Genomic DNA, 22,410 nt, shown 5'->3' on the forward strand with positions numbered 1-22,410 from the left:
AGATATGAAATAGAACACAAAAAGGATCATGAAATTGAGTTTTGTGTCTGTATAAAGAAGTTCAACCCGGGACCATGCTATTTTCAAAAAAGACGTTTTACTTGTATTTGAATATGTGAAAACCCAAATAAAATTTTATTTTAAAAAAAGAGTAAGTGAAAAGCTAAAGGGAGGTTAGTTTATTATTTGTTCCTGTCAATGTACGTGGGAGAGAAGTCCAAAAACTTACAAAATGTGAAAGTGAGCAAAATTGGGGAAGGCCAGCAGGATTTTATGTTGGGCAAGGGATATACAATTAATATTATTGTCCTTTAGCTGAAAAACAATGAAGACATTCTTAATTTCTTAAAATTAAGAAATGTTTGGATGTGAGATATAAATTCTATTATATGTTTCTTGATTTAGGAAAAGTTTATGATAAAAGGAACAGGCTTAAAACTATGGAATATTTTGTGTAGAGTTGAAAGTTGGTTGCTGAATGTGATAATAGAGGTATTAGAGAGAAAGCAACCATGACAATCAAGGAAACACTTAACTAAGCAGGAAGATAGACATAGATTTGTGACATACACACACAGTGTTGCATAATTATATATTCCTTTATAAAAGTATAATGATATTTATAAAACTTATGGGGAGGTCTGCATTGGTTGGGGACATGAATGTGAACATACTTTCATTTATGGGTGAAGTCACAATGTTGGCTGAGAATGTAAATGATTGGAATGAATGTTAGATATGTGAATGGTGCAATGAGGAGCAATGTAGGAAACTCTCAAATAATTAAATCTGAAAGGGAAAAGAGAATACAAATGATTAATAAATGGAAAAAATGAAGCAAATGGGTCAATCTACATATCTTGGTAGAGTGAAAACAGATGGAGAAGTTAAGATAAGTAATATGTGTAATATATATGAGATTTTTAAAATGATAACCAGTTTTATGTTCTATGGCATCATAGGATTGAGAAGGAGAGGCTAATTGTGAAATAGAAATCCATGTTTGTGCTCCAAAAGACACATTCTCTTCCAAATGAGAAAAAATTTCTAGTTATAAAATGAATTGAATAGATTTATATAAATAGAAATTCAAAATTTTGCAAAAGAGTGGCAATGTTAATGAAAATATATTCTACTTTCACAGTTCAACAGGGACATTAATTTTTACAATTCTAGCAATAAAATATTGAAAAAGCCTTTTCAATATGACAGAACTTTTTCAAAATAACACGAAAGAGCCAGTGAAGTAAAAGCAAATTCATTTCCAATTCTAACTTCAGTTCTACATGGTGAAGATCTGTAATAATACCTGCACAACGTGGAGTTTGTGTCCAACGGTTCTTCGAACATGTAATGAAAGGACTTCCAAGAAGAGCATAACCTGGGTTGCATCGATAGTACACCTTCTCCTGGGGCAAATACTTTGCCTTTATTTCACTAGTAATCTGACCATTTGGAATTTCAGGGGGAGAAGAACATCTTACATCTAAAATGGAAATAAAAATGGTCCCATACAAATAAAATGCACTTGGTTTTCCTAAAGCAAATGTCTGAAAACATAGTCCCACTTTTGAAACCAAACCTGTCAACACACACCATATAACACAGAAAATACAAGGGTGATGCTGCAGGCTTGAGGCTGCTTCCCTTTGAGGTGAGGAGAGTGTGAGGCTACAGACAGAGGAAGCTCCTCTTCCTCCTACAGCACTTGTTTCTACTCATCTTGAAGAAATGAAACCATGTGCTTTCAATCAATGCTGTCATGATATTTCATCAGCCATAGATTATTGGTAGTGTTGTGTTTGTGTAAATAATTTTCTCTGAAACTTCTTTTATATGATGATTGTTAACTTGGAGGGTGGAAGAACCTGTATCCTCTAATTTTGTTTGTAAAAGCTAAAGAAGAATACAATGTGGATACATAGTTGGTAATTGTGTATTAGAGCAATTCTGAAATGTTGTATTGAAAACTGGAAGAAATTTAAATCCTTCTATGAACTACATGCAGAAAAGAAGCTGTCCAATAAACCTCTCTGCATGATGAACTATTCTGGACTTTTCCCTTCCAATCCAATCCAATCATGGAGCATGCAACTGTAATCCTCTACCCTAGGCTGTGAGGGAGATGGTCTCAATAACCTTTGCTGATGTTTAGAAACCATCAGATTTGGGTGAGAGAACAGATTAATATAAAGGTTACTTAATCTGCTCTGTTGCTTTACTATTTTTACAGTTGATTATACTGAGGATGTGATATTTGGTTTTTATATTCTACATGATCAGCTAACAGACTCTAGATTGTGATGGGGTAGAAGTGAAGGAAAAATAAATAAGCAAACAAGCTTGATCATTCAAGGTGGGCAGGGCAACAATAAGTACTATTTTCAGACATAAAAATTGCATTAATCTAAAAGCTATCCCTCATGACCTCACATAGACTGGATATCTAGGCTGACACCTCCACCCTCTGATTAGGAAATGCTGAAGCAGAGGAAATGCTACCAAAACATTTCTTCTTTTCTTCTAGAAAAGAAGACCTTTCCCATTGGAAGAAGTTCAGCATCACTCTATCTCCCAACCCTCAATGTCTCCACCCTCTAGAGCTCAAGATACCAGTTACCATTGGCAAGAGTCTCCCCATCCTTTATAATTATTCTGAAGAGTAGTCCTGCAATTAAGTTGTAACTTAATTTTTTTCCTGACTAGTTAAAGGGTATATTTTGCTCCTTTTTGCTGGCCACCTGAGGGGGAATGGGGGCCTATGGGTTGGAAGTTGGGCAATTGGGGATGAGTGGAAAAATAATGAGTGTATCAAAATGCCCATAGATGTATCAATTTGTCAATCAGAAAAACTAAGAGCAATGATACAGGATTAGCTCATGTTGGAGTGAATGGTTCAGATTAATAATATTTCATTTTTGAATTTTTAAAAAAATGTACTTTCCATGTGAATGTTGCGAATCTCAGCAAAAATATAGACCATACATTCCTACCTACACATCTTGGCAAGCGTGACCACTTATTTTGTCTACATGTTACAGCAGTTGATCCAGATATATCAAAACCATCATTACACTGATAATTTATTTTCTCGCCATTCAGGTACTTCTTCATTGTATTTTCAACAATTTCAGCATTTTCAACTGGATGGGGTGTGGGACATGTTGCATCTAAATAGATGGAGGATACAAAACTTCAATTTTCTGAAGTGATTCAAGAGAGATAGAGTATAGGCCAAAAATAAATTATGACAAAATATATTATCAACATTAGGCCAGCTAAAGTTACAAAATTGTTCAGATGTTGATCAGTTCCAATAATGCTTCCATTGGTTAATTTAATCTAGCCTTCTTTGCCCATATAATGTAAAGTTTCATTCAATCTCTGGAACAACAAATGCCTGTTTGTCTGAGTCTGCATAGATTGAAAGAGTAAGACAGCAAGTTGGGCCTCTTTCTTTAAGCATCACTTTTCAACAACGTTGTTTTGAAAACAATTACTGTGAGAAGATCAAAAATAAAATTACTGTACCTTTACAAGTGAAAGATCCTACCCATTTTCCTCTTGTACATGTTTTTCTAGTAGATTCTTTGGTATCAAATCCATGATAGCATGTATAATATATTATTTTTCCAGAATCATATTCCAGTTCTCTATCTTCTTGCTCCAGTGAAGCATTGGGAATTTCTGGGGCTGGACCACATGACTTTTCTGGAAAAAGAAAAGACAACTTTCAGTACAAATCGATTTATGCCAATTTATGCCAATTTATTTCTTTAAATAGTAAAAAATCAGCATATCATTATCAATAGCAGTTTTAAAAAGCTAAGATGCAAGAGCCCTGTTCAGTTTACCCTAACCTTTGCAAAGAATTCATTCATAGGAGACTGTCTGTTTCAGAAGTCCAATGCATTTAAAAAAAATAAAATTCTAAACATAGGTAGTCCTTGAGTTATGATCACAATTGACCCGAAAATTGATGTTGCTAAGTGAAACATTTGTTAAGTGAATTTGCCCCATTTTACGATTTTTCTTGCCACACTTATTAAGTGAATTTGTTATGAAAACAATTACTGTTAAGCTAAGTAACTAAGTAAGCTAAGTAACACAGTTGATAATTGAATCTGGCTTCCCCATTGACTTTGCTTGTCAGGAGGTCACAAAAGCTGATCACATGAGCCCAGGATACTGCAACCATCATAAATCTGAACCATTTGCCAAGAATCTGAATTTTGATCATGGGACCATGGGGATGCTGCAACAGTTGTATGAAAAATGGTCATAAGTTACTTTTTTCAGTGCTGTTGTAACTTTGAATAGTCACTAAATGAACTGTTGTAAGTTGAGGACTACCTATATCGCAGAAGATTTTGAGAGATAATCTATATGATTAAGTCAGAAGAGCATAAATTAATATTATCTAAGTATAATTTATTGTGCATTTTCTTTAGCAAGGGAAAAAAGCTGAAGAAATTGATTAAAGTTTGGTTTTAGATTTGCATAACTGCTTCTCTGCCCTGATTTTCTCAAAGAGAAACCACACAAAGGGTTTTGAAGTATTTCAGGATTTATTAAAACTACATTCTAAAAGCAAATTAATAGAAACCTGCTGATTGATTTATACTTTACTTCAAATTAGTTCTATACTTTGAATTAGAAGTAGAGTGTTTTTTAGACTGTGCACATATGTTTGATTTTCATAGTGTTTGTGTTTTAGTTTTAACTCTGTTCATTGCTTAGAGGCACTTTTGTGAGATAGTCAACTATATAAATTATTAAAATAAGTATTAAATCACTTTAAAAAGTTTTTCTTTAATTATCTTCAAAAGAGGAAACCAGGAGCCCGGTTCTGAATGATCATTAAACTGAAGATAGATGTTATGTCCCATTGAGGCCCTGATGGAAGCAAATGTACAAAAGGCTTTTAAAAACAATCGAGGAAAGCCAGCAAGCACCAGGTCATACTGACAAAAAATTAAGAAGTCCAGCTAGGAATTATCTATTAAATTTAATTATTGATACTCTGTGGATTTATTATCTCTCTTATTCCTGTTCTACAAGTGTGCTCAATAAACTGTATGTTTCAATGTAATCTGGAACCTTTTTATAGGCTAGTTCCCCTAAATTAAGGACAGACTGATATTATCCAATCTAGAGCTTTCTGTCGTTCATTTAATTCATTTTATAGGCAGGGGTGGGATTCTACCAGTTTGCACCTATTTGCTACAACCAGTTGTTAACATTCTAAGCAGTTCGGAGAACCGGTTGTTAGAAGAAATAACTGGCCTAATCCTGTAAGGAAGGCAGAAAGGAAACATTCTGGTGTTGCTTACAGAAACTGCCTCTCCATTAACCCTTATTACATTCTTGGCAGGACTAGCCTTTCTGTCTTAGGAACTTCTCTGGAGTTTTTTCCCCCTCCTTTGCTGGTACTTTGCTTGTGTGGAGTGACCATTCAAGGTTCCAATGGCACTGAAAAAAGTGACGTATGACCATTTTTCACACTTACGACTGTTGCAGCATCCCCACAGTCATGAGAGGCCAGGTGAGGAGATGCGTGCCTCAATGTGAGTGATATTGAGTTGGCCAAGCCCAGCCAATAACGTGACCACCAAGCCACACCCACCAACTTAGCCACGCCCACAGAACCGGTTGTTAAAAAATTTGAATCCCACCCCTGTTTATAGGAGAGCCATTTCAAATACTGTTGAAATTTTAGCAACTTTATATTTCTTTTAGTGGGGACGTTGCCATTGGAATTATTTAAAGGTGAAGATAACTTTTTTGCACATTTGTGTTTTTGCTGCCTTGTAAGATTAATCTCCCAAGGTGGTGGTGGATGGGCTGTTGAATTCTATAGTCACATTCTCAGTAGACAGGGATAGGAGAAGGTGTTAGAATCTATTTCATTGTTTAACCTTTACTATTTTTCTGTTTACTTCCCAATAACAAGAATCAGGTCTTGAGTTTAAGATTTCCAGCCTTTTGTCTTTTCAGCTCTGTCACTACAGCCGTAACTCAAAATAATTATGCATATATTTCTGAATACTCATGGGTGATAATCATACTCTTAGAAAATACTCAATTCTTTGATCATCAAAGTTAGCCTTATCTATTCTCTATTTATGTACTAATCAGTTACTACCAACCTGCCTTCAAACGAGGACCTGTATACTGTACAAGTCAAAAAGAGGGCTGTGAAAATATTTACAGACCCCTCACATCCTGGACATAAACTCTTTCAACTCCTTCCCTCAAAATGATGCTATAGAGCACTGCACACCAGAACAACTAGACACAAGAACAGTTTTTTCCCAACACCATCACTCTGCTAAAGAAATAATTTCCTCAACACTGTCCAACTATTTACAAAGTCTGCACTACTATTACTATTAATCTTCTCATCACTCCTTATCACCCATCCCCTCCCACTTGTGACTTGGTCGATTGTATCCTTCCGATTTATATTGATTGTTTCCTAGTATGATTTGATTGCTTATTGTACCCTATGACTAAGTGTTGTACCTTATGATTCTTGATGAATGTATCTTTTCTTTTATGTATACTCAGAGCATTTGCACCAAGACAAATTCCTTGTGTGTCCAATCACACTTGGCCAATAAAAGAATTCTAATTCTAATTCTAATCCAGTCAAGAATGGACTTAACTACTAATATACCTGTCAGGTTAAAATCAAGCATTTATAAATAACATTTACACACTCTGAACTTCCCTAAGGTGAGAAAGGCATTATTTAAATCTAGATATAATATCTTTCCCTCTGCATTACTGCAAGGCAGGTAGCTAAAATTCCATTATCATCTCTGCTCATGAGTTGCTAATAAGACAGAAACAATAAGAGGTGTCCACTGCACTGTACTTTTCGTAAGGTCATTCATCCTATAAATACAGTATATAGGGTGAACGGCCCTATATAAGGTTATTAAAGCCCTGTTATACAACTGAAAAACTGGACAGGCACCTGGATAAGTTTTTTAACAAAAAAAAAAAATTGAAAGTCTTATCAGTCACTCGATATAAGCTTTGCAGTTGAAATCAGAAAAAAGCTGCTATGGAGATAACTTTCTGGAATGTTCCTTTAATTTCATTATGTTATCGTTTTTAAAGAATATAGCTTTAATATTAAAAATATACTATGTTCTTGACAATATCTCTGTTCTGACCAAAACCTGTTTCCAAGAGAGCAAACACAAGACAAAAGCAGCACCACAACCTTTTCATGTTTCATCTATGAATTCTGTTTCTTCACAGATAGAAGGCTGCTTCCAACTAATTAGCTCTGACAACAAAGAGCCTTGCCAAGCTTTTTCAATCTGCTAAAAAACAACAGATTAGAAATAGTTTATAACACAAGAGTTTTCAAATACCAACTGTAATGTCCAAGGCTGAGTTTCAAAGTGTCTTTGCTTCATACAAAGAATGTTCGCTGCACAGCTGCCTTTTATCTACTTGAAGGAGGGGCCATTACCTTGCAGCCTTACTCCCGAGTCGCCCATGCTGTTGTAACTGTTCTTTCCTCCAAGCAATCTTGAGCGCATGTGCACTTGGCACAGGCTCCTCGGGAATCTCCTCATCGCTGCTGCCAGCCCCCACAATCTCTGAAGGCAGCAGCCCACTCCCTAATGGTCCTGGTCCCTCATCTGAGTCCTCGCTTTCCTCAACCGTCCGCACCTGCTGCTGGCTAACCACAACAATCTCTCATCTTTAAGATACAATTGGCAGAGTGTACAGAGTTTACATTCATGCAAACAGCACAATCCGAAAGGGATGTTGCCAGCACCTCTAAAGTAGAGCACCAGGAGCTTTGGAAGAAAACATGTTCCAAAACTCAGTTAGAGACTCTTAACAGACATGAGGCTGACAAAAGAGACTTTCAATTCAGTCAATCAGTCTGTCTGCTAGTTTCTCTGGTACATTTCCCAGTCATTGACTAAGATGGGCAACCATAGAAATTCAATAATAAAAATATAAATAAATATACATATCAAATCAATGTTGGAAATGTGAAAAACACGAGGAAACATTTTATTATGTGTGGTGGACTTGTGAAAAAGCTAAGAAATTTTGAATATAAAAACATACAGTGATTACAAACAATTTTAAAGATTAATATTGGAAAAACCCCATAATACGTTTAAATTAGGAATGATGTATACTGAATCAGAAAAGACTTTAAAAAGATTACTTTTGTGTATGATAATTATTATATGCACAAAGTTGGAAGAGCACTGAAATTTCCACCATGGAAGAATGGGTCATTAGAAGACAAAACTAGTAGAAATGACAAAACTAAGCTGTTATAAAATAAAATAAGCATGGGTGGGATTCTACCAGTTCACACCTATTCACTACAACCAGTTGTTAACATTCTAAGCAGTTCGGAGAACCGGTTGTTAGAAGAAATTACTGTCCTAATCCTGTAAGGAAGGCAGGAAGGAAACATTCTGGTGTTGCTTACAGAAACTGCCTCTCCGTTAACCCTTATTACATTCTTGGCAGGACTAGACTTCCTGTCTCAGGAACTTCTCTTGAGTTTTTTTTTCCTTCCTTTGCTGGTACTTTTCTTGTGTGGAGTGACCATTCAAAGTTACAATGGCACTGAAAAAAGTGACTTATGACCATTTTTCACACTTACGACTGTTGCAGCACCCCCACAGTCATGAGAGGCCAGGTGAGGAGATGCGTGCCTCAATGTGAGTGATATTGAGTTGGCCATGCCCAGCCAATAACATGACCACCAAGCCACGCCCACCACCTAAGCCATGCCCACAGAACCGGTTGTTAAAAAATTTGAATCCCACCCCTGAAAATAAGTCATAATATTTTATAACTTTAGGGGTTGTTTTCTTCCTTTTCTTGGACCTATTATTCTTACCTTCTTTTAGGTTTGTCTTTTCCTTTATGTAAAATCTTATACAAGCGTGTATGTGTGCACACACGCACATAAACACGCACATTAGCATGACATGTTCCAGCCTTTGTCACCTTTAGTTCCGTAACTGCAATCTTCTCTAACTACCAATTTTGCATTCAAGCCAACCAAAAATGAATGCCTCAGAGCTCCCAAGCCAGAGGTGGTATTCAGCAGGTTCTGACCAGTTCTGTAGAACTGGTAGCGGAAATTTTGAGTCGTTCAGAGAACCAGCAAATACCACCTCTGACTGGAGATTTTACAGTATCCTTCCCCTGCCATGCCCACCAAACCATGCCCACAGAAGCGGCAATAAAAAAAATTGAATCCCACCACTGTCCCTCCACCCTATCTTGTAAGAGCAACTTTTGAGAGATTGTATGTATTTCTGGTAGACCCAGTGAGAAATGATTCCTGTAGATTCGAAGAGTGAAGACTAGACCCAGACAGGCAAAAAAAAAAAAAAAAGGGGGGGGGGTGCACTGCTGTGCTTACTTGCTTTCCATCTTTTTTGTTATCACATAGTACTTGCCTAAACTATCTACACTCACCATCTCTTCTTTGGAGTGGAGGCCTTTAGGAAAGGTAATCTTTTGAGCTGATTTATTAAAGTAGTGACACTTATTTTGCAGGTTCACCTCGAAAAATAATAGGTTTTTTTTTTAGCCTGAACAACAGAGGGACGGTGCAGTTGTATGATGTCCAGATTACACTTTCTAAGTCCTTTATAAATTGTGAATAAGAGAGATTTTGAAGTCAGAACCCTGCTCTGACAAGAACAGTTCTGAAAGTATACATGAGATTAATGCTTGAGTCCATACATGTGACATTTTAAGACCTATGAAATCTCAATATTTATATAAAAAACCCAAATTCCTCATTTATGCATCTTCCTTGTCCCATTTCTAATATCAGCATAAGAATGAAAAAAATGCATGGATAAGTCTTTTTTAGAATTCAAACCCAGTGTTGGCATTTCAGTAGAAAAAAGTACTATTTCTTACCTTTGCAAACAGGTAGCTCAGACCATTTCAAATTTTCACATCTTACAGGATTTAACTGACTAAGTTCAAAACCTGGAGAGCAACGATACTCCACAATTTCACCAGGAAGAAACATTGTGCGGTTCTCAATTCCTATTATACCATTGTCAATTTCAGGAGGAGGTTTACATCGTAAATCTAGAAACAGAAAACACAGGAAGGTTTGTTAATGAAAGAAATAAAACATCATAAAGACATTTCTATTGCATCTGTATAGCAAATCTCTTTTAATAAAACATGGTTAAGAAAAAAAATCTTTATGCAAAAAAAGAAGCCGCAAGTGAAGAAGTAGATGTGAAAGACTCAAGATACTGCCAATCAATCCATCCTAAGCTTCTCTCTCTTGTTCATGTGATCCATAATGGAGTATATACAGCAGGGGTGTCAAACTCACGTGATCATGTTGTCATCACATGACGTATAGTGACTTTCCCCCCTCTTTGCTAAAATGGGGGTGGGCGTGGCCAGCGCATGATGCATCCAGCCCTCAGGCCACGAGTTTGACACCCCTGATATACAGCATATACAGCCCCTAGGCTTGCCACCATATACAGACACAGGGAGAAGCAGAAACAGAGAGAAATAGTTTTAGCATTCATGTACCAACCCTGATCTGACTTTCAGAGAAAGACAGAGGCAACATGTACAATGTGCAAAGAACCTGATTAGTATCTTAGAATAGAGCACATGCATACACAGAAAAGCCACTGTGGACAAATGGCTGTGAAGAATTCCATCAGTCATGCTCTGAATGTTCTCCTGACCTTTTTGCTTCTTACACTTTATCTGTAATATCCAGTTTATTTAAAACAAAGGCAAAACCAAGCATACAAACCAAGACAGCGTGGAGGTGTTCGCCATTTTCCAGCTTCACACTTTATTTTTTGTGGGCCACGAAGAAGAAAATTTTCTTGACACTTGAAGCTAATTTCTTCTTCGGTCTTGTAGATTCTCATTTCAGCTACATTTATGGCATTGGGAAGCTGAGGTGGTGGAGGGCAGGTTCCTTTAACAAAACAGCTTATAATTAGAATTTGTTTAGGATTAGAGCTGAAAATTATCTCATTTCTACTTTATCCAAAGAAGATGAATCCTAAGTATTTTCTTAGGAGGCTTTTATGTCAAATCCTTGACTAATCACCTCAGCCTCCAAAAATCTTCTCCAAGATTTAGCACCTAACAGTATGCTCAGATTAGGTCTCCAGTTGTTGCTACATAGATTTCTGTTTCCACAATGATACAGAATGCCAGGCCTGACCAACTGGGGAACAAACAACAACAGCAAAAACACTTATAGATATAATTTCCTACCAGACTATAGCAAATCTTTTTATCGTTCTTTCTCTCAATCATTCTTTTCTGCTATCTGCTCTCACATTTGTGTTCCTGTCCTCCAGTCTGTTTTTCCACAAACTAATATTTCAGGACCCAAATTGAAACCAAGATGTCTGTTTCTTCCAATTCTTACCCTTTGCTGTTACCTAGTACTCATAATTCATTGTTAAACATTTTACCAGAAAACTCTCATAAAAGGGCCATTTGTTCCCTGCTAATCACACTGGAACTTTACTGCAATCATGAAACTCTCAATGGTACTCATAAAACAATTACAGTAAAAGACATATAAGATCAAAACCAATCCAACAGTTACAATTAGAACAACAACCTACTGTGTTTCTCCAAAAATAAGACCCGGTCTTATTTTCTTTCAGGCCCCAAAATAAACATCAGATTTTATTTTTGAGGGATGCCTTACTCGCTTACCTTAGGACCATCACAGCTTGGCTTCCCATTCCTAACACCTGTTGCACTGCTGCCTGACTTCTTTGGCTGCTTGCGGCAAGATGCTGCATGGCTCATTGTGCTGGTGCCACTGCTCACAGTGGAAGGCTGCGAAGCACATCATGCCATTGCAGTTGCGAGTGGTAGCACCAGTGCAACATGGCATGAGGCATCCTGCTGCGAGCAGCAACACTGTTATGACAAGCCTTGCGGCATTCTACCGTAACTGGCAGCACCAGTATGATGTACCACATGGAATCCAGACACGAGCAGCCACAAGCAGGTGCAGAAGAAGTGGGGCAATGGTGCCACATTTGTCAGGGCATGGGAGGCTTGGCTGTAGCGGTCCTAATGTAAGTGGGTGCAGGGTGCATGGGGTAGCTCCACCCCCATTCCTGCCCTAGCTTGATTTTTATGCATGTACCTCATCCCACCTCGTATAACCAGTTGGTGGGCAGGGCTTAACTAGGGCTTATTTTTTTTTGGGGGGGGGGAGGACTTATATTAGGCACAGTCATGAAAATCAGGCTAGGGCTCATTTTTGGGGTAGGTCGTATTTTTGGGGAAACTTGGTAATTATATAAAATAGCAATGTACGTCACTGTTGCAAGATCGTTTTACTTTAAGGCCACAATTGGTGAAGAAGAAGGAGCCATCAAAGCTTTGCAGCAATGACATTTATACACTAGTAAAATTTAACTGTATTGCCCTTTGCAAAAGTAGTTGCAGGATTGATAATAAATTAGATAGCTGATATTGAACTGGAGTATGAGGAAAGGCCACCAGTTAGCAAAAACACAGGTAAACAGTTGAAATCATTTATCTAATCCAGACAAAGTTTATCATTTACCACAATGTTTGCTTATCTACGAACTGAACAAAAATAACATTTAATTAATGCAAATGTAGTTAGGATGCCTCCCAGATTCCCACAATTTTGGAAAGGAATGAAAACATGCCTTGTAACCTGAATATTAAAATAGTTACATTTTATTTCAATATATTTCTTATCAATTTATAGGGTTTTTTTTTACATTTATTGTAAATTAACTGACTTGGAAAGATTTATGGAAGGACAGAATATACTGTATGTATTATTTTCCAACAATATATGTATAAATAAATAGAAAAAAGTGAATAATTTTTCTTGAATGAAGATATGTTGGAATTAACTAGGAGCGATGTAATGATCTGATGGTCCTCTTAAGCAGCAGAAATTCTGAAACTTCTTCCAGTGAATTTTTTTTTACTGTGCCAACAAACCTGTATGGATGTCTCCATGCAAGTACCAAAAGTCAAAGATGAATTCCGTACTAGATTTGCATGCTTTTGTTCTGTGTAAATTCTCTTAGGTTGCCTAAGACATGAAAGACTCAAAGCAAAGAACTTTTGTGATGTGAGAAATGAAATTTTATCATTGAATTTGACTAATGAGGAAAAATGGGCAAAAGTATGCTGTCCAATGCAGGCTAGGAATCTGTGTGCTACAACTGAGGTGGAGTGGCTGCTGTAAAGGAAACAAAATGGCTGCTAAGGAAGAAACCAACTGATTTTAAGACTAATGTGTATTTCCTTTTATCCTTGGATTGTTGAGGATTTTTTCTACATTGCAAAATGAACTTTTATTTTGAAATGGATACATTCACTGTCTCACTGCAGCATCAGATTAGACAAAGCATGCACAGTTCATGGGATTATAAAGAAGCTTTTCAGAAGAAACTGTGTGCCATCAAAAGATGTTATGTAGGAAGACTGTCCTCAGGTGTGTCCCACTTTTATTTTTTAGAGATGATTAACGGCATCCTATTGAAGAAACTATAAACTTGTACATAGCATGCAAACCATACCTTTACACCGTGGCACAGGAAACCATAATCCATTAACACATTTTGTTTGATGCAGATTGGAACCACAGCGATAGTTTGCAAACTGGTCGGTCTTAAACGGCTTTGTAGTCTGAACAGTTGGTTGAAAGTCTGCATACCATGGACGTGTACAACTTTGTGGGTTAACTAACAATTCAAAAATTGTCACGTAAGTATTTATATAATACATCCATTATTCTTTTCTTTATTTATATACTCCATTCTTCTTCTTCTAGATCAGGGCTCTGCAATCTTAAACACTCAAAGAGCTATTGGGACCACTTTCCCTCAGGGGGAAAAAAAAACACAGGGAGCCACAAAATCTGGGTGGGCATGACCAACTTGATGTCACTCATTCTCACCCAGTCACATGACCACCTAGCCAAGCCTACTCAATCACAAAACCATTCTCTCTAGTTCTGTCTATGTCTATCTCTCCCCCCTCTCTGTATCTCTCTGCCCCTCTCCTTCTCTGTCTCTCTCCCACTCCTTCTCTGTATCTCTCCCTCTCTCTCCCTTTCTTCCCCTTTCTCTCTCCCCACTCTCTCTGTATCATTCTCCCCTCCTCACTGTATCTCTGTGTCTCTCTCTCTCTCTGTCCCTCTCCCTATTTTCCCCTTTCTATCTCTCTCCGCCCTCTCTGTATCTCTCTGTGTGTCTCTTGCTCCCCCTCTATATTTCTCTCTGTATGTCTCTCTCTCTCCCATCCCTATCTTCCCCTCTCTCCCCCCTCTCTCTGTGTATCACTCTGTGTGTGTCTATGTCTCTCTGTCCCGCTCTGTGTGTGTGTGTGTGTGTGTGTGTGTGGGAAAGCCATGGCTGGGCCAAGCCAGCAAGCTCTCTTTCAGGCTGTTGGCTATTCCTTTTCTTTCTTCATTTTGGAAATCCAGGCTGGCTGAGAAATGATCGCCAGTTGCAGCAGAGGCTTCCCTTCGAGCAATCATCCTCCTCCTCCCCCTCCTTCTCCTCTCATAACCTCCTGGCCAGCTGTGGCGGGGCCAGGAGGATGCACATGCTTGGGGAGACCCTGTTATCTACTCTGATTGACAGATGATAGACATCTCTTTCTACTCTGCTATACAGGACATTAGATTTGATGTGCTCCTCAAATTAAACATAGATAAGGCAGAGAGTTGCCTTTAATGAGGTGGGTGGCATACAGGTTGGATTGATAAACAAACAAACCAATAAATCAATAAACCTGGATAATCGTATCCCTTTCCTTTCTGTTCCCACTCTCAATTTCAAGGCTACCAGTTATAGATCTCCCCTGTTGTGAGGAACACAGGAATCTTAATCTATGGTAGACTGTCTTGAAAACTGTTCACTAAAAAAAATGAAAAATATAGGTTGACTCCTCTTTTCTATGACAGTACCTCAAATATTGGGACACTCCTGTCATGTCAATCCTAGTCCTTCTCTTTGTTAGATTAGACATGGCCAGTTCCTGCATCCGTTCATCATATGTTTTAACCTTCAGCCCCCTAATCATTTTTGCTACTCTTTTCTACATCATTTTTAGAGTCTCAACATCTTTTTTTTATCATGGTAACAAAACTGGATGCAGTATTCCAAATGTGGTCTTACCAAAGCAGTATAAAGCAGTAGCAATACTTCATGTGACCTTGATAATATTCCTCTGTTGATATAGCCTAGAACTTCATTGGCTTTTTTGGCAGCTGCAGCACACTTCTGGCTCATATTTAAGTAGTTGTCCACTGAGACTCCTAGATCCCTCTTAAAGTTACTGCTGTTGAGCTACATGCCACCTATTCTATATCTATTCATTTGATTTTTCTTGTCTAAGGGTAAAGACATAATCCCACCAGGATTATATTTGGCATTGAATCATTTTCGGAAACACTAAAATCTTTCTTTTTCATAGACCCTGTGAAAATCCCCTTTAAATCGGGATCAGACAGGAAAAATAAGATGCCTATGAACCATACTGGCATAAACCAATTCAATCTAACCTATACCTCCTAGCAGCAATTCCCATTGTTATTCCACTGAGTCATATTTCGGAGCAATCATGTCAATAATAAATACTGATATATTCCAAGACAGGCCTAAAATTCATTTCTGAAGGTTCAGCCTCTAGCTTACCAACACATGATGGTATTTCCCACTGCCCATGAAGGCACTTGGCTGGGTTGGTCCCAATAATGATAGATTGTTGTTGGCATCTGTATTCCATGGTGTCACCATGCCTGTATGTGGATGACTCAGCATTCACAAAAAATCCATTTTTAATTGTTGGAGGTGATCCACAAGTTCTTACTTCCTCTGTTGAAAGCAACCGAAAAAGGAATTATTACATAAAGGTATTAATAGTTTAGCTTCTTCAAACAATTTGCCCCTCTGTTTCCTATACCCATTGTAACTCCATTATCAATCAATCAATCAATAAAAATAAAATAGAGACTGTTTTCATTTTTTTTCAGTTCTGTTAAAGGCCTTTAATATCTCTGACAGAAAGTTCTGGTCAAACGAAGGAGGCAAATACCTAGGAACATCCACATTCCAGCTAACTCTCAATTTGTACTTGATTACCATGACTTAAATATTTTAATTGCTAAGTATTTGAATTACTTGCTGCAATTTTTTGTCAAGTTATTATTTAATTTGCAATATTGCAAAATTTGCAAGTCTCAAAACCTGTAATGGTATTTTTAACATGAATTGGTGAACCATTTACAGAAGCTACGTTAAGCTCACATTAATTTTATTTCCAATACTTTGTTCCAAATTTTCCGAATATGTTATCTCTAGCAATGTCTTATTCTACCATTTGTTCTGATGGAGCCATGGAAATGCTACAAAGAGAAGGACAGTTCTCAATTTTTACTTCCTGTTGCAAGCAACAAAGACTCAGGTATTAGCACTAAGCACAGGAATATATTCATGACTCATGAGATTATTAGGATAAATCAGAATACATTGATTTCTCTATAACTTTATTACTTAAACACTGCAAAGTAATCTCACCCCTTCCACTCTCTACTAATAATGTATTGGACTCTGTTATGAAGGAAGATTCCAGTTTACACACGATGCAACAACCCCCTCCCCTCCACCAGATAAGTGCAAGAAACTACCATGTTACATTTACAAGTCTGTCTGCTCATATTTCTTTTTGTGAACACATTTTTCAGGCAGCTGCTGCTTACCTACGCATGAGGGTAAGGGTGCCCATTCACCATCCACACACTCTATGATTTTTGATCCATATAGTGCAAATGAGATCTCACAATGAACTTCCAATAGATCACCATGCTGAAATACTGCTTTAGATTCACCAGTAACTCTGCCATGTGAAATGATGGGTAATGCCGGACAAGGTTTAACATTTTCTAGAAAAAAGAGAATATCACTTTTATTTTGAGTGTTTACTCAAATCCCAGGCTGATATGCTTGAATATTATTATTTTTATATCTATTGCAACTATTACAACAGCCTCAGGAACCAAAGCAGTGAAACAGTAGTAGATAATGTTTGTTTAAAATGTCAATATAGATCTGGTGTCCAAAAATATATATTAGAAATAACTTTAAAAACATAAATAAGTAGATTTTTGTGTCTACTGTTGTTATCTGTTACTCATTTCCTCCTTTACTCTCAAAAAGATGCATAAAGCCTTTTCTTAAGCTCATCACAGACTGAGAAAAGGAGGACAGGTGGGAAAACCTCCCTCCCCATTTTCCTGCCAAGCATTTAGCGTTGCAGTCCTGGGAATTGCACGGTCACTGAACTGGTTGTTACACTGGCAGCATCCCACCATTGCCTCTTTTTCTCAGTCTGTGCTGAGCTTAAGAAAAGGAGGACCACTTTCCTGCCGATCACTAAAAAGGCTCCCCCTCAAGCCTTCAGCATATCCAGGGATTGCAACACTGAAGGCTTGGCAGGAAAATGCTATTTAGACAAGACATGCAGGTTCAGATCATCTGTTTTGCGGAGGATGTTCAGGTACTGAAAGCAGTGCAGATCAGCTGTTTAGTGAAGCCATGGAGGCACTAAGCAGGAGGGGAAGCTCTCTGCCCCCAACTTTCCCAGTTGGGGAAAAATAGGGAAAAATATAAGACCTCTCAGAAACTAAGACCTGGTGCCTTTTCTGCCAGTCCAAAAAATATAAGACCCTGTCTTATTTTGGGGGAAACACAGTAGGTGGTTGGTTTAATATTACAATAGATTTGTAATTCTGCTATCTGACTTCTTTTTGTGCTTGGTTATGTTAAAAGTACACTCAAAAGTCCTATTAATATAAATGTCAGGTTTCCAAGTGATGAAATCCATTTAGAAAGGAAAGAGCAAAAAGAAATAATCCTGTTGCCTCAAAAATATATAAAAAACCTGAAAAACAATATTACTATTCATATAAACATTTTCTATTCACAATTTAAGAATACAGTTCTGCTGTATGTTGCATATATATAAATGAAGATGTGAGAGTCCCATTCAATGCATCCTGCTAAGAGAAATCTGTTTACTGGCCACTGATTAGCTTTCCTCTAGAAAACAAAACATACTTTTAGAAAAATCTGCTCCTAATTTCCCTGTTCCCGCCTCAAATACAGTAAGAATTCTTAAATTGCCTATTTTTACCTTTACATATTGGAGGTTGTGGAGACCATCCAAAGTGATAACATTGTGCAGATTCAGAGCCAACTCTTGTGAATCCTTCGTTGCAGTTAAAACGTACCACCATATTATGCTGAAATATGTTCTCTCTTGGATTAATTGTGCCATTTTCCAAAACTGGAGTCTTACATACTACGGCTATACAAATGTTGAATAAAATAGAATAAGGTTATTTCAGAATGAAACTACTTGCCAGAAAGTTTGAGACACTTATGTTTATATATAAAATAAACATGATTTTATATTTCTTAAGTGCAATATGAGTTCTACTACTCCATGTTTCCCTGAAAATAAGACCCTGTCTTATATATTTTTTTCCACCAAAAAAGTCACCAGATTTTATTTTCAGGGGTTGTCATCCTCACTTGCATGGGTCACCCTCAGCCTCCTTTTCGCTGTCAGGAGCCTTCAGGAACTTCTTCTGTGGCTGACAAGGCTTTCCTGAAGGCCTCTGCAGTTGATAAAAGAGCTCTGGATCAATTGGGAGCTCTGTTATTGGCTGTAGAAGCCTTCTGGAAAACCTCGCTGGCCTTGCCAACTGCAGAAGAAATGGGCTGGCAAGGCAGGTGTTGGGGTGTGTGAGGCCTGGCTGCAACTGTCTGAAAATTAAGTAGTAGGCCAGCTCCACCCCCCACCATCCCCACCCTAGCTTAATTTTTACCGGCGTACCGTGGAGTGGGGGAGTCCTTAAGGCTTATTTTGGGGTAGGTCTTATATTGGGCACACGTGTAAAAATCAAGGTAGGACTTACATTTGGAGTAGGTTGTATTTAGTCACTGCTTAATCCTGGACAATTTTAGTCCAGTATTTAACTTTGCTTTGGAAAGATGGTTGTGAAAGTTGTTGCACACCGCTTCAGATAACCTTGTGTTTGGGAAATAGAGCCAGCTGCTTTGCCCCTTGGCCTCCCTATACAGTGGGGGACTGTGTGCTGCCATTCCAGAAGTGGGACCATTTTGAAACTGCCACAATTCAATATTTTCAGCTTTAACAGCATCTAATTATTATGATTATCAAGTCTTATGAAACTAACAATCTTGTGATTAATCTTTAAAAAATATTTCTCAATAAGTCAATTTGATTTGTACATATATATATCCATCAAAATAAACATCAACATCAAGTAGATACAGTCAAATAAGGAATTTGAGATACCCATTTTATCTAAACAATAAAAAGCTACTTTAACAATATTTAAATAGATATTAAACTTTGCAATATTCAATAAAAATGATATCTTGGACATTGGATTCAATTGCATTTATATAGAAAAGAAATGTGTAAATTAACCTATTATCAGAGATTAAATCAGACTATGTTTCAATCAGACATGTTTTGGCAATGCCTAAAATCATTAAATTAGGACATGTTATTATCGGTGATGTTTTCCTTCTTAGGATATTTCCTAGTGTTGCTTGTTGCAACACTAAAAACACAGTTTTTGCACTGTGCCTGCCTAGTCACACAGTAAAGCTGTCAATGAACAATGCGATAAGGAATTTTATTTTTTATTTTTGATGCTTATTTGTCAAAGGTCACCCAGCTGCTTTCTGAATTGAGGGGAAGACTTAAAACTGGATTTCCCTGCATTTAGTCCAATATCATTAAACCAGCTCTCCCAGACATAAACTATGGATGGATGATTATAATGAGATATGTTTATCCTTTATATTTATATTATGTGAATATATGATAAATAGATTATTGAGAAAGTTATAGCTAATATTTAGAAATTACTGGAAGAACAAATGGGAGAAAATTAAATACATGATTTAATTATTCTACTTTTTTTAGTTTTTATTTGAAAAGCCAATTTCTGGAAAATAATTTAGGATTACAATACTTTTAAGTATATCTAAGTATAAATGCAACATTACAGAAATCATCAGGAAAATATTCTTGATGAACTGATTTAGACAATTGGATGATTATACTGGTGTTTCACTAACTTACACACACAGCTAGGAGTAAATTCCCATCCTTTCTCGGTGCACGTTACTGTGTCATCGAAGGTATTGTTTGTGATTTGAAACCCCTCTTTACATTCATAGTGAAGTTTGTCTCCAGGAAAGAAAACAGACTTAGTTGTGTTGAAGATAAATTCACCTCCAGGTGGTTTTAAGCATGTCTCTGTGGAATCAAAGAGTGGATATTATTAGTGTCTCACTGTTCCTTTCTCATGAGTCTAAGTTGTAAGCTCTACAATTCTCACTGAAGAATGACCTCTTAGGTATAGGTATGTGCATGAAGCAAATGATGAGTTGCTATAAATAAGCTCTCACTGGTTCATGCTAGTGATTTTGGCAAATATGGTTAATTGGTTTTTAACCAGGTCATTGGGTCACATTTGGTCTTGCAGACTGTTTCACTGACCCTTTCATGATTCTAGCATCTGAACACATATACATAGTTTTTCAGATTGTGGCTACCTATACTGCAAACAGTTGCTATGTGATCACTTTGTGTCTTTCAGCAGTTTTTGCTTTTGAATCTGAAATGAATTTTGTCCTTATTATATGTTGTGTAGAGAACATGGCTCAACAAGTTTTCTTGCCATTTGACTCTCTCTGTAAATGCAAACTCCATAATATATGTTTTCTGTTTGCATCTATAAGATATTTATGGCATCAGCTCTTGGGAGTACAGGAAATAAAATGCAAATTTGATGTTTACAATAAAAGTGTACATATATATTTAGGTTGCAGGTTACTTTTTTCAAATAATGAACAAAAATAATAATTTATACTATAAGCCTATAGTTAGACTTCTTGAAGAGATACATTTACAAATGGTTATGATATGAGGCTATTCTTCACTGAATAAGATCCCATGTACTTTGTCTATGCCAGTTTGTTTCAATCTATCTTCCAATGGAATTGTATTTACTTACTGATACATTCTGGCTCTGGGCTCCAGCCCTCTGTAAGGCACTGTGTCTCTGCCTGAGTCTCTCCTTTTGATGTTGAATAGCCATTATGACAATTATATTTTGCTTTAGCATTGATCTGAAAACTCTGTTGCTGCGATTCAAAATATCCATGGGATACAGAAATCGTCTTACAGGTGCGTTCAACTGCTAATGGAAAAAGAAAGTATAAAATGTGGCTTCTTCCGTTTATAAAATGTGAACTCTTTGTAAAATACCTGGGAAACCAGTGGAGCCAGAGGAAACTTGGCTCCTTTCAAAATCATGAATAAATGGGCTAAGAGGCTGCTAAGAAAAGCTGCATACAATACGTTGGAAAATTCATAGGCAGATTGAGTGGGGAAATTAATGAAACTGATTAGACAGTTTCATGTCTGTCTTTCTTATGGAAACCAAAGGCATCTAATTTGTCCTTTAATTATATACAATGAATTATACTGCTATATAAGCTACATGTATTCCATATTTTAGTGGCCTGATCTGAGTCTGTACTGGAATTGCTACATGTGGATCATGGGCTGAAGATTCTCACTTGTGTTTTGAACGTCCTGTTATCCTGGTCCAAATCCTTTGGAGTTTAATGGGCGACAACAAGAGATTTGCAGTTTAATCCTTTTAAGGTGCTGTTGGCACTCAAATTTATTAATTTGCAAGATCTCTTGAAATTGCCATGAAAGGATAAATGAAGAATAATAAATTATAGCTGAATCCTGGAAAGATGGGGATGGTCAAGGAGAGTTTGGAAAACTCCAGCACTACATTCTATTCTAGATGGGGTTACAGTGCCCCATCTCAAAGGAAATCACATATGGATTGGGGTTTTCAATCCCTAAATCTGTAAGGATATATTTCAGCTATGCATAGCGACACGTACAATAAAAGAAATAACATGATACATTGCAATATTTGTGAGAGCAGAACAAGTTATGTAAGTTAGTAGAATGCTATGTTACAACTTCACTGTCAATGAAGACTCAGTCATTCAAGCCAAAAGTATCTAAAGGTTTAAACTACTAATGGAAAAGGAAGGCCAAACCTTTAGACACCTTTGGCCTGGATGATTGAGTCTTCATTGACATATTGCAATGCATTTTAGGGGGAAATCCCTGAAGTTGTTACATTGCAATGCCTCTCTCTGCCTAACTAATTTTGCTTTGACTAATGAAGTTGCTTGGATGAGCAACTAAATGTCTCAGATTAACAAAGTTTGGTCCAGTTGCCAC

At 37.1% G+C, this 22,410-nt stretch overlaps 1 protein-coding gene across 1 annotated transcript in view; it reads right to left on the reverse strand.

The window, feature by feature from the left end:
- LOC113431980 (complement factor H-like) overlaps positions 1 to 22,410 on the reverse strand; it is a 63,788-nt gene that overhangs the window by 14,324 nt on the left and 27,054 nt on the right. Inside the window, 11 exon segments of the mRNA XM_087960815.1 lie at positions 1,310 to 1,486; positions 2,994 to 3,170; positions 3,532 to 3,711; positions 9,937 to 10,113; positions 10,811 to 10,981; positions 13,605 to 13,769; positions 15,729 to 15,908; positions 16,793 to 16,975; positions 18,226 to 18,399; positions 20,215 to 20,391; positions 21,152 to 21,334. Of these exon segments, the coding sequence (XP_087816941.1) occupies positions 1,310 to 1,486; positions 2,994 to 3,170; positions 3,532 to 3,711; positions 9,937 to 10,113; positions 10,811 to 10,981; positions 13,605 to 13,769; positions 15,729 to 15,908; positions 16,793 to 16,975; positions 18,226 to 18,399; positions 20,215 to 20,391; positions 21,152 to 21,334 (1,944 nt within the window).

Source organism: Notechis scutatus, chromosome 3 (genome assembly GCF_049901735.1).
Source record: "Notechis scutatus isolate UNSWTSFEM ecotype Mainland chromosome 3, rNotScu1.2, whole genome shotgun sequence".
In the NCBI taxonomy this organism is placed as follows: Eukaryota; Metazoa; Chordata; class Lepidosauria; order Squamata; family Elapidae; genus Notechis; species Notechis scutatus.